The following is a 12,860-nucleotide window of genomic DNA, read 5'->3' as shown; positions in this document are numbered from 1 at the left end:
ACCAAGCCATTAAAAAGACAGCGCTGTTGACCAGCTCAGAAAGTGGAAATCGAATAGCCTGCGGGAATTTCAGCTGCTGATTCTCAGCTACCTCCTCCTGGCCACTCCGCCTCCTCTCGAGCAGAGGATCCACGGCCAAGTTGTGTTTATTGTTCTCGGCTCGTGTGTGTGGCATCAGTTTCAGAGGCACGAACTCCAACTCTCCGCGACGACACTGCGTCTGGGGTGGCATCAGGCACTCTGATGGCTCCGAATTGGTGCGGCCCGAGTGGCAGTCTGGTTGCTATTCCGATGCCACGATGGCCACGGAAGGAAGTGGAGTGCAGAGCGAGTGCCAGGCGGCCAAGGGCCACTCCAGAGTCTGATTGGGACTCGGACTCGGGGAGCACAACTCAGTCTGGCTGGCGTCGAGTTACGGGGCATGGCCATTAGCCATTATCCATTTGCTGCCAGTGGGGGCAATGCCAACGGCCATGGCAATCGCAATGCCAATTTATGCATGTTTGCTTAGCAATAATTGTCAGCGATGTCTAGGGTCGGGCTGGCAATTCCCATTCCGGGTCCAATTCCCAGGGCAAGATTGTCTGTAATTCGAATCGAACTTACTGGGCAGCCTGCGGAATTCTGAGAACGAGGCGGGCGCTCGTAAATTCAAGCGATCCGATCGCAGGCGATTTAGACGGAAAACACAATCTGGCTTGGGCCCATGGATCATGGCTTGCGGCTCATTGAGGAAAGCGATCTGCACAGAAAGAAATAATTTATACAATTTTAATTCATTCTAAAAGAGCAGGAGACAGAATGTTATTAAAAATGCATAAACTCTACACAAAACAATAGTAAGAGTTTTATATTCAAACTTGACCTGTAGATACTCATTTTAGTAGGGGGAGAATTTTTTCAAGTGCATATTACCACGCAGCAGGCACGTGCACTGCATCCCGAAACAAGTCGATCGATCAGGTTGATGCCGCTTCCAATTGCAATTGCAACTACTGCCTGCTGCCTGATTGATGTCCGTCCAGTGGCCATTTCAGCAGAAATCTCCGCGCACTTAAGCCCGATCTTAGACCACGGTGACATCTGCCTTTGAGCATTTCCGCGTGTCGCTCCTCTGGAGACGCCGGCGACACGTGCTCGCTCCTTATCGGGCGCTAACCTGTCCATATCGGACCTGCTGCCACATAGCCACACAGCCACCTATTCCACTGGGCATCTGCCGCTCCGCCGGCCATTCCACAGTGCGATGATGGTGTGGCGCCATGGCGTGAGCCAAATTTGGCATTCGGTGAAATGTCTTCTGTCGGACGAGTGGCGTTTGCTGCATTCCCCAAGCGGCGGCATTAGACGACGGATCCGTGTTCATAAGTCATAATTTGATGCCTCATCCCATCCCCTCGTGCTCGCAGCCACTTAAAATCCACAATTTATCAATTTCACTGGCAGCACTCGTTGCGATGGGATGATAAGCCACTGCTAGCAAGGACAATCGAAGCTATTGGTACACTAAGAAAAATAAGCAAACTATATATGCAAGTTGAAGGAGGCTATTCTCCCAGCAAATGTTTCTTAGTTTTTCTCTGTGCAAAGTCAGCATCCAAGGATGCGATTCCTAATTGTGCATAAGCGAGTGGAAACGCATGAATCATCCGGCGGATGCGTGGGAGCATCCATTGTCATCGGTTTTGGCCATTAGCGCGTACATCCATATGTCAGCGGCTCCCAGAGAAGAGCCACCCACGCACAACCGATCCAAGGCCTGCACTTCGTCTTTCGAGGATTGACCGGGTGGGTTCTTGCCCACTGGCGGGGACGGACCAAGCATATGCCATTTCCGGATGCGGGAAACCAAAGCTGTTGACAGAACTGGACAAATGAAGCATTATTTATGTTATTGATACGGCGGCGGAGAGAGTGAGATATATTTTCCGGGTAGGAACGAAAGGGCCAAGAATTTGTAGCATACTCTTTGGCGTTGACCTAAATGACCCACAAACGGGGTGGCCAATTGCCGCCGCAGAGAAGTACCCGCGATGTGAGTGGTGAGTGGCACCCGCACTCGAAATTATTGAGTGTGAGTCGAGTGGCAAAAAATGCAACCCTTGCAGTTCTCTTCTAATACTTGGATTGGGCAGAACGAAAACTATTTCTAGAGAACTTGACTTAACTGGTTGGTTTGAAAATAATAATCAGCAATCAAGTTAAATTTATTTAAGTTTAATTCAAGTTTAATACTAATACTAAATAAATGCGTGCCTATAATCTGTGGGTTTCTTCCTAATTTAAATGAAATGTTGTTGTCCATTTGACACGCTCCAAATGGTTTCTGCGAATTGAGTTTATTAGCAAGTAATTTAAAGTGTGGATTAGTATTTCGATTCGACACGCTCCAGATGAATATAACGACCTAATGCGCAAGTGACTTGTTTTATGCCTACAAGCTGCTAGAATGCTGATTAAGACGTCTTGGTAACACTTAATTGCAGTTAATAAGCTGTGCAAATTAGTTATCAAGTGCCGACACCTACCCCACCCAAATCCTCACCCACTCAGCTGTCAATCAGCGTCGAGTGGGTCATTAAAAAACAAACGCCTGGGAAGATTAGTTGGGCTTACACGAGATGAATGTCTGAATGAATTGTGAATTAATGGTCCATCTAGCATGCTCCGTCTCACTCTGCCCGATTCTAATGGCTTTTGACTAATTTAATTGGCAATCAACTATGCAGCGTTGGCTTAAATGGCGATGGCGTGTGTCAGAATGGAAAAGCAAACCCACAAGAATCAAAGCACAATTAATTGCCCAGTTATGGGCCATTTGAATAATTATGCTCCTTGGGTTCGAGGATTCAGGACTTTCTTGGTAGAGTTCCGACATTCTTTCCCACTCCAGTTGATTCTCGCCATGATTTGCCTTAGCACTTCCACAGACAGAAAGGCGTCGAGAGCAACTTTTGGCTTTTATTATTTATATATATATTTGTTTTTTTTTTGCATTGGCTTTGGCCAGCCGAAACTGGTTGGCATCCATCAGACTGGGTTACCTTTTTTGGCACATGCCGCTTGGCTGGGACAATACGGATTATTAATTTTATTAAATGATTTCGCTTGTTCTCCGCGTTACTTGTAGCAATTTATTTGTTCCCAAGCCTCAGCTCGCAATCAGCTGTAATTATGCAAAATTTACTCGACTCATGACGGAAGTTGTTGCAGTGCCATCGGTATTAAATATTGATTGTCATTATCTAATCTTGTAATCTGCATCGATCGGGGGGATCAGGGCTTATAATAATGGCGCAGCGATCGCTGTTGCCGGATTTAAGTGGTGGGAACTAAGATTGCCGCATCCCAAGAACATGGTATGTTGAGTCAAATATGCATGTTATATATCGAATAGTTAATATTCGTATTCCAAATCTTGTGACCAAACAACATGCTACAAGCCATCAATTAGCAGCGCACAGGCTCACCTTTCTTCTCCAATTTCTCCGCCATAAATCTGTGAAAAGCAGCTTAAATCACACGGCGGTCTTAAGTGCCGCGTTATCGGGCATAATCGCTTTAGAAATTTGCATTCTAAGTCCACTAAATTTAGTCTAATGGGTTCTGGAGCCGGACTGATGGGCTCGACCAGCTCGGATATATGTGTCAATAAAAGTCGGAGGATTAATTGCACAGCGATTCCCAAGCTCTGGAAGCTGGATCAATATACACATAGTTGGATATATATACATATATAGTCCGCTTAACGATCGAATTAACATCAAACGCGCACATTTTATGGCCTGTCAACCGAATGCTGTTCACATAGATCGATCGATAGCTTCCAGCTCGTGGCAACAATGAACCCCTAGTGGACTCTCTCCTCTTTTTCTTTTTTGTTCTTTTGGCTAATTTTGGACAATTTTAGAATCACGATTTTAGAAACCCAACCCGAAGCGGGATGAAATGGAACCGAGACCGGGAATATTCACTCATCCTCCGCTCGACTGGCCCTCAAATTAATATTTATATTTATTATCATTATTTTGTGCAAACTTGTTCTTGGCCGTTTCGTTTCGTTTCGTTTGGAAACGTGTTAGAAAGGCTTGGACTGTCCAAGTCGGGCTTTGCGAAATGGCATTAGAATCGGCCGGAGAGAGATATAATAAAAGTCGGCTGGCAGCCGAGCACTCTTGCTTAGTTTAAGACCTAGTCCCCGATCTCGGTTCTGTGATCATTCAAACGGAAACATCCAATAAAGACGGCCACGGTTTTGGCCAGAATCTGATTGAAAGTGCCAAGTCCCGGAGTGCTAGGCGGAGCATACCAATTTAGTTTCTAATTGTTTTTAAGTTTTTAAAGTGAGCTAGTAAATATGTCGCCTTTGATCTGCCTGGCCGTACTCCAGCTGATTTTCCAGCTGATCCTGGCCAAGGATTATTCCTGGTGTGATCCAGATTTATGCGGCAATGGCGTCAGACATATCGCGTGCCGAACAACTGGAGTAAGTGTTGGCAAATAAGTTATTAATATGTTCGTGCGTACGATAACAAAAGGGTTATTAAAATTAACAGTCAAAAAGTTATACCCTGAATAATAATCACATGCATATTGGCGAGTAAGAGATAAAAGTGCTGTAAAAAGCAGCGAAATTTAAATATATTATAGAGTTGAACGTTTCTGGTCGCTTAATTTATTTATATTTAAATTTAATCGCCCCTGATCTTTAATCAAATGGCGTAATCTTGTTTTAAGGCGATTCGATTCAAATTCAGATGGATATCATAATTAGAGATCGCAAATTTTTTTGTGCTGCTGTTTTCTACAATGATACTGTCCAAAGTTTTTATTTTTTTTCACTAATCAAGAAATAGTTTCGTTTCGGCAAAAGATTCGGGGGTTTTTTGAAAACATATAAATTTGAATAAATTATTAAAGCGTATACTAAAAGAGATTTATTGGCCCGAGTTCTTTATTAATTACAAGGTACTGTTGCATTCTTCCCGCAGAATTTCCACAGACGCTGCCAGCCAGATGCAGTCCAAGTGGATGTAAGCCGGCACAAGGCGGATTTCCTGCATGCCCACAATAAGAGGAGGAACTTCCTGGCTCTCGGAAAAGTACCAGGATATTATCCCGCCGCCAGAATGGCCACAATGGTAGACACCCGAGCAGGAAAACATGTAATGGCACTTACCTGTAATATCGCAAATCCTTAGGTGTGGGACGACGAGCTGCAGTACCTGTCCATGCTGAATACCCGCACCTGTAAGCTGGACCACGATGATTGCCACAACACCTACCGGTACGCCAACTCGGGTCAGAATCTGTGTGCCGTGTGGCGTCCACGAAGTCCACATGTGAATGTGACCAGCTTGGTGGAGGAGTGTCTGGGTCTCTGGTTCAACGAATTCGATTTGATTGACAGCAGCTTCATCGATTCCTTCAAAGTCACACCCATATTGTGAGTGAAAGGGGTGATGTGCCTAATCTTCTGGAAACTAACGTTATGCTTTGAAACAGTGAGGACTATGGTCACTTTGCCGAGATAAGTGTGGACAAGAACTTCGCCGTGGGCTGCTCCATCATGAGATTCACTCGACCCGACTATCCATCCGTGTACATCTACAACTTCATCTGCAACTATGCTTCACTCTACGCCCTGGGTGCTCCAGTTTATGAGACTGGGCGAGCTGCCTCCCGTTGCACCACGGGCAAGAGCCACTTCTATCCGGGATTATGTTCCACCCGCGAGGTGTACGATCCCAATTGGTAATAGTTCGCCACTCCAGGGGGATTCCCTCCACTCAGGTACAACTGCCAAGAGTATTTAGTAGCCCGTAGCTTTAGATCGAATACAAGCCAATAAATGATCGCATCGATTCCAGCCAGTTCGCATAATTTATTTAAATGTGCCATCGTCATCGGGGGTCCGTCGCTGACTTCTGACCCGGCTGGCATTGCATAATCCCAGTTGAGTTATAAACCCACTGGTTGTGCTGTAAGCCAACGGAGCTCGACCAAAATAAACAATGCGAGTCACAAAGAAAGCCAGTCCTAGTCTTCGGAGATTTCAGAGACTGGTTTGGCACACAGAACTTTCGTTTGTTATTGGCCAACAACTCATAACGATGTGCCTTAGCATATGCAAATGAGAACATTTTTATTTGATTTGTGCGCAGAAGTTATTGATTTCTCCATTGTGATTGAGAACCTGTCCGGCGATCTTTGAAAGCGTAGCTTAGCTCGTGCAGCGTTGAACAAACAAGAATATTGCTTTTTAATAATACCCGATTATCTAAACTCACCAATTGGGTCAATGTCAATGTCAACCGCTGGAAACTGCAGAGTGACAAAGTCAGTGAACTCCCAGAGACACCCACGCTATCAATCCTGAGCTGGGTGCTCCAATTTGAGATACTTTTTTTGGTCTGGATAATAGAACGTTTGGTTGTATGAAATATCAGCAGACTGCGCTGCATATAGCACCTGTGTGTACCAGTCTAATGGATGCTCAAACCTTAACTAAATGCCCAGACTTGGCTTTCTCTGGCTTGAACTTGACTCGCAGATTAACGATCTACTTAAATATTCTATATTTAAGTTGGCGAGCTGGGGAGCCAAGAAAGTGTAGACTCTTCCCAGTCGGCATCGCAGCGGTTTATTGCTCGAGCTTTCCTAGAAGTCGTGCACTTTGAAGTTTTCGGTGTGAACGCTCTTTGGATGTGAAATCCGAAACAGAGACAAAGACAAAGACAACGGCCCCCGAAAATGGAAATGATTCATAAAACGTCGCTTGACCTGTCTCAAGCTGCGGTTTCGTTTTCGGACTGAGATCGGGATCGGGATCGGGATTGGGTACGAAATCGGGATCGGTATCGGGATTGGCAAACACCAGCCGAAATTAAGCACCTGCAAATCAAAATTTCGTTATAAATATCGCCTTGCCGGTGGTCAGGACTTACATTATCATTTGTGCCCTAAGTGAGATTCAGTGAACATGGAGTACGGTAGATTCCAAACGATCGGTTGTCTGTTGATCATCCTGGGTATGGTCAGTTCTCAGCCCCTGTCCTGGTGTGATCCGGATTTATGTCCTGACAACACGGTGCACATAGCGTGTAATAACGATGGCGTAAGATACTTTTGTATCTCAACTCAAAACAGACTTTAAACTGTTATCATTGCTTAGAAATTCCATGAAAGCTGCTCCCCGGATGCCACTATGGTGGACCTGAAACCTTATCGCCGACTTATTGTGGATGAGCACAACAAGCGCAGGAACTACATTGCCTCTGGATCATTGCCCGGCTACTATCCGGCCACCCGCATGGCCACCATGGTGTGGGATGAGGAGCTGGAGTACCTGGCCACGTTGAACCTGAAAACCTGTTACCTGGAGCACGACGACTGCCACAACAGCTACCGCTTCCGGAATCTGGGTCAGAATCTCTGCGGGGTCGATCGTCGGAGGAACTGGGACTTGAACGTGACCAATCTGGTGGAGCAGTCGATGGGCTTGTGGTTTGGAGAGCACAAACTCATCGACAGCAGTTACATTACCGATTTCAAGCTGACCAAAGATCTGTAAGTCATCGGAGCTCCCAATCATCCACTGACCTAGCCCACTAACATACTTGTTTCCCTTCCTTAGCGAAAAGTATGGACACTTTGTGGAAACCGTGCTGGACAGGAACACCCATGTGGGCTGTGCCATGATGCGCTTCACCAATCCGCAGTACCCCTTCCTCTACATCTACAACACCGCCTGCAACTATGCCAGTGTCTATGCCATCGGAGTTCCTGTTTACAATGCCGGAAAGCCCGCCTCTGAATGCCGGACGGGAAGCAATCCGGAGTATCCCGCCCTCTGTTCCATCAAGGAACAATACAATCCCAACCACAATTACTACTAGCTAATCAACCAAATGATAAATACGCAACCAAAATATACTATAGTTAATGAACCTAATCAAAACACCCTGATTGTTATTGCTTTTTTAACAATTGCACTAACTGATTAATACGTCATGTTTTGTTTATCGCCGTTCCGGCTGCTAAATTTGGCTTGTTGCTAATTACCATTTCAATTATTAATGTAAACGGAAACAATCGAAAGCGATTCTCGGACACTGGGATTGGGCACGAAATATCTCTGAAAAATGATTACCCCTTTAAAACCTCTTTGTCAACCATGCGTATACGCAATACAGAATTCACCTTAGAAGGAGGCGATACTGATCATCAGATATTGTGTGTATTTTATGAGTTACGAGAATGCACTGGAATCACTTTAAAAATCACTTTTAAAAACAATTCGCTTTCGTCCCAAGGTGCATTTCGTTTTTTTTCACGCCTTTTTGCATGTGACTGACCTATCCTGCACTCATTATTTCCGAAACGATGATGTCCCATCATCGAAGTGCAAATTAATTGTTAATTGCTCGGGATCACATTAAAAAGCAGTTAATTCATCAATGAGCCAGCTGCACCCCCTCAGCCCCCCCTGAAAAATCAATGAAACGCACAAACAATGTGCTCAATGCACCCGATGACGGAGTCAGCTTGGGTTCCAATCTTGGCAACAAACATGCGACCGGTCCTAAAGGAGAGACCTGACATTCCAGCCGTCTTTCGTGGCCAATTTACGGTCCAGCAACTGGAGCTGTAGCCTAGATCAGACAGTGACTCCTATAACTCAGCTCGCCATGTGTGGGATTTCACGTGGAGCCAACAAGGGATCACAGCAGCTGTCCCAGCTGGAGGTGCACACAGAAAAATAGAGTTAAGGTAAGAAATTTATAATAAATTCACCAAATTCACCTCAAGAATCAAATGCTCGTAAAGAATAATAATTATTGTCAAAAAAATATTAAACAAGGTAAGAACTCTTATCTATTTTTTTCAGTGCACTGCTTCCTTTGTGCTCTGCCCACTTTCAACTTGTGTACAGTGAAGCCTCTGCCCTGACTTTTATCTTGCTTTATCTGCGACTTCGCATCATAGACGAGTCCGTCCTGTCTATCCTGTTCACACAAATCTCCGCACTCCCACAGACCCTGGCTCTGGATATGGATCTGAATATGAATTCGGATCTGGATGGCTGGCTGTCGTTGCTGGTTATGCAAATTCCGATTACGAAGCTTTATCGCCGCCAGAATCTCAGATCTCGGGTCCAGCAGCTGTCGCGCTGTCATCCTGTCAAGTTGAGAGCGAGCCAATAAAGATCTCTGTTTTGACAGTTTGCACGTTTATTGCGACGAGAATAACCCAAGTCCCAAGTCCTCCAAGCCTACCACCAGATGCCCAGGTCGCTGAATAGCTCCTCGGTGGTGGGCAGCTCAAAGTCCTCGTTCACCCACTCGGATCGCTTCTTGTTGTGTGGGTTCTTCTGATCGGTGGCTCCGTACTCCTTGCGATAGCCCACATCCTCGCGAAGATCCTCCTCGTCGTACTCCTCATCGTCTTCCACTGCCTCCAGGGAGCTGCTCATGTTGGTCTTTCGCTTCCGCGGAGCCAGTGGCAAGCCCTTCTCGCCCAGCATACGCTGCATGTTTCCGATTTCATCCACCTGCTGTGTGGGCGCGGTCTTCTCCTCCATGGAAGGTTCTTCTTTGCCCTTTTCGGGGTTAACTGTCACTGGGGAGGAGGCTAATCTCACAATCCTGTCGAAAAGTGTGGCAAAGTGTCGTCTAAAGCGGCTGTAATCAAAACTATCCCTGCTTCCAGCGTTGGCATCCAGCAATCCATGTGTGGATGAGGATTTCGAGCGGGTCAGCGGCCCAAAATGATGCAGCATATCAATTCCGGGCGCCATCGACTCCTCCCAACTCTGTTAAAATTAAATTCAATATTATTATAATTTTCCACATTTAATTTTTAATCACTTGCCAGTTCAGTCCAGTCCTCGATGGGCACACTTAGCACTGAGCTTACCACATTGACCACACGTTCCTCCAGGTTCAAGGCATGAATAATCCATTTGGCTAATGCCACGGCGCAGTTCAGGTCGCAGCGCTGTCTGAAATCGATAGAAAATAATTAGACAGATTAACATCAGTACTTAGGCTGTAGGATACCGTGTAATGACAAGGGATACTCAAATTTACAAAAATAAGTTTATGGTTACCAACATTCCAACTTGAAAATCGTATTTGCATTGCTTCATAACTAATAAGCCAATAAAACAATAAATTAAACATGTGTACCATCGAATGGATATACCCTATTATCCATTAGCATTTAATAGGTATAGGCATGACAATTATTTAAGCGGGCTTGTGTGGAGGTGACATGGGGAAAGTAAAAATATCCAAATGGGTGGTAACTAGCAATCAAGCACCCTGCGTCACCTACTTGCGTTCATCCCTCCTAATCTCCACCAGTTTATCACCCTCCAGGATAAGCTGGTCGTAGTTGGACTCGATTTGCATGGTGAGAGCCTCCTTGGGCTCACTCTCCGATTGCTCCTGCAATTGTCGCTGCAGGGTCTTAAACTGCTGCCACAGCTCCTCCAACTGGTCCTATGGATGAAACAAAGTGGATGTAAGGATACAAATTACACTAGGAACCCACCGTTTGCTTCCTAATACTCTGCTGGGTTTCGTGGTGGACGTCGATCCGGTGAAGGATTGGCTGGGTGGGTAGAAAAGGAGCCGCCATGAGGCGTTCGACGCAGCGATTCAGTACTCCGCGCTTCGGCTTCTTCTTGTCCATTTTGATCAGGCCCGCTGAGCTGTCCAGCTGCAGAGTTCTCTCCACAATCCGCTCAAGGATCATGGCGAAGGTCTCCACATTGTCGGACTGTATGCGAAAGCGATTCGAGTTTTTGGCGGCCACAACGGTGATTACTTCACTCTGCTTCTCAAGTCCTGGACACAGTAGTTGCAGTCCCAGAGCATGCGTATCACTCTTCTCCTCCAGGAACTCCCCGAAAAAGGTGGCCAGCTTGGGGCTCACATGCCGACTGGTGATGCTGTAGGTCAGCTTGATTCCAGCCGCCTTTTGCGGCTGACAAATGCGATAGAACATGGACAAAGGAAGGTTGGCGCTTTGCTGGATGACTCTCGGAATGCCCTACAAAGAATTGAAGATCTCTTATGTACTCTCCATTTACTACATACCAATACCTTTCACTCACCCTGGTACTTAAGAAGGAGGCCACCACTTCCACCTTGGTGCTATGAATATGTAGCAACTCCGCAGTGTAAAAGTCCAGCTTAAATTCCTTACTTGTGCCAGCGGGTACATTAACAAAACTCAATGTATCCTGACTGCAACGGACTCCATTTGGCGTCTGAAACACAAGCTGCAACTCGGCCAGCTCGGCCTTGATCTTGCAGCGCAGTATGCCCTTGGCCGAAGGCAATTCCTTGACAGCCACATCCGCTGGCATGTCCAAGAGGAGCGTGTCCAGATCATCGTTAGCCTCCTGCTCGATGGTGAAACTAAGTCGCACTTGATCCGCCGCCTGTTGGTTAAGCGCATCCATGTCCCGCACATCCACTGCTTCCTTGATCTCGTCCTCCAGCTTCTGGAGCTCCTTGTGGGCCTGGGCGAAGCTCAGTTCCTCCACGTTCAGGGGCTGCACCTGGAACTGGAAGGGATCGGCGCCAAGGTAGCCCACTTCGAGCTGACCCCTGGCGCCCAACGTAACGATTCCGCCAGCTAGGTTTTGGACATTCGAGCGCTGTATGGCCACCGGAGCGGGCGATTGATTTGGCCACTGTGCTGCCCAAATGATGTTGGCCTCTTCGTACAGATGCAGCTTGGAGGAGTCCGAAATGATGGCGCTGATTAGACGAGCTCCAGGTTCTAACAATGTAATTCCAGTTGAAGATAATATTATGTACGGAATAGTAGAAGATTCTCACCCCAGTAGTAGCCAACCACAAAACTGGTAAAACATTTCGGTGCGTAGTCCAGCTTGAGCATAAAGTTGAACTTTCCATTGTCATCCAGCGAGATGAAGTTTCTTTCGCCCAGAATCATGATGTTCGAACAATTTCTGGGGTATACATTTCATTAAATGGAAGTAAAGAAAACCTATTCCAAAATCCGATGCTTACTCCTTTACTTGCACCACCCGCATATCGACAATGCCTTCGCCGACGCCCTGCGACCAGGTGGGCTGATAGCTGCTCTTGGTGACCAGCGAGTGGGACAGATCCTGGTAGCTAAAGCATTGAAGGTCCCATGTGGCACTAAACCGAAAGAAGCTATCGGTTCTCTCGCAATAGGCCACCGGAGCGGGAAGAGCCCGGTGACCCGGGAATCGACACTCGTAGGATATGCCATCCTGCTCAAAGAAGGTCAGCGTGCCATCCAGATGCACGACGCAGAAAAACTCCCGTCCTTTCACCTGTCCAAAATGACCTTGGCACAGTCCAAACGAGACGCGCTGGAACTTGTGCTCCGCCTGCACCTGCAAACGCAACTGGGCTCCGTGTTCCGCCAATCCACCGATAGCCACAACATTGTAAATTATAATGGCGTTCGGCAGGAGAACGCCTAATTGATTGGCGTTCTCGTTGCGAACATTTCTGCGGATTAGGTGCAGATGTCGTGGGAACAGTTTGCTTCAAATTCTGATAAACTTACCCACTAAACTTGCCAGCATACAGACCTATTATGGGAGCCTCCATTTGGGTCTCCAAAAGGAGGTCGGTGGCATCGAAACCCCTGTTGTGTGGATAGTAGATACTCAGCTGGCCCGTCTGGGAACCCACAATAATGTAGTCCTTTTCCTGGGTCTCCAGGCCAAAGCGAGCGCACAGCAAGCTAGCCACGTCGTATTCCTCACCAGGATCGGAACACTGGGCAGACCACCAGCTGCAGACATTGAACAGCGACATGTTGCAACTGACTGCCGGAACTAC

At 46.6% G+C, this 12,860-nt stretch overlaps 3 protein-coding genes across 3 annotated transcripts; 2 read left to right on the top strand and 1 right to left on the bottom strand.

Annotated features, from left to right (window-relative positions):
• The first annotated feature begins 4,357 nt into the window (after window positions 1-4,357).
• On the top strand, window positions 4,358-5,854 carry LOC117138615 (antigen 5 like allergen Cul n 1). The gene is made up of 4 exons (XM_033300823.1): window positions 4,358-4,486; window positions 4,992-5,141; window positions 5,202-5,446; window positions 5,506-5,854. The coding sequence occupies exons 1-4, from the start codon at window positions 4,358-4,360 to the stop codon at window positions 5,756-5,758; spliced, it is 777 nt and encodes a 258-aa protein (XP_033156714.1). The 3' UTR covers window positions 5,759-5,854.
• A 1,118-nt stretch (window positions 5,855-6,972) lies between these two features.
• LOC117136952 (antigen 5 like allergen Cul n 1) lies at window positions 6,973-7,944 on the top strand. The gene is made up of 3 exons (XM_033298101.1): window positions 6,973-7,117; window positions 7,175-7,569; window positions 7,637-7,944. Exons 1-3 carry the CDS (start codon window positions 6,983-6,985, stop codon window positions 7,896-7,898), a joined length of 792 nt encoding a protein of 263 aa, XP_033153992.1. The 5' UTR covers window positions 6,973-6,982; the 3' UTR covers window positions 7,899-7,944.
• Window positions 7,945-8,906: 962 nt separating this feature from the next.
• Window positions 8,907-12,836, bottom strand: LOC117138067 (protein PTHB1). Its single transcript, XM_033299891.1, has 8 exons — window positions 12,583-12,836; window positions 12,051-12,524; window positions 11,856-11,989; window positions 11,123-11,796; window positions 10,558-11,058; window positions 10,339-10,505; window positions 9,874-10,003; window positions 8,907-9,814 (listed from the first exon to the last, which is right to left on the bottom strand). Exons 1-8 carry the CDS (start codon window positions 12,834-12,836, stop codon window positions 9,275-9,277), a joined length of 2,874 nt encoding a protein of 957 aa, XP_033155782.1. The 3' UTR covers window positions 8,907-9,274.
• Between the last annotated feature and the right edge of the window lie 24 nt (window positions 12,837-12,860).

The sequence above is a fragment of the Drosophila mauritiana genome, chromosome 2R (assembly GCF_004382145.1).
Source record: "Drosophila mauritiana strain mau12 chromosome 2R, ASM438214v1, whole genome shotgun sequence".
Taxonomy (NCBI): Eukaryota; Metazoa; Arthropoda; class Insecta; order Diptera; family Drosophilidae; genus Drosophila; species Drosophila mauritiana.
Note: the sequence above shows the minus strand (reverse complement) of the source record. Positions and strands in the feature narration are given on the sequence as shown.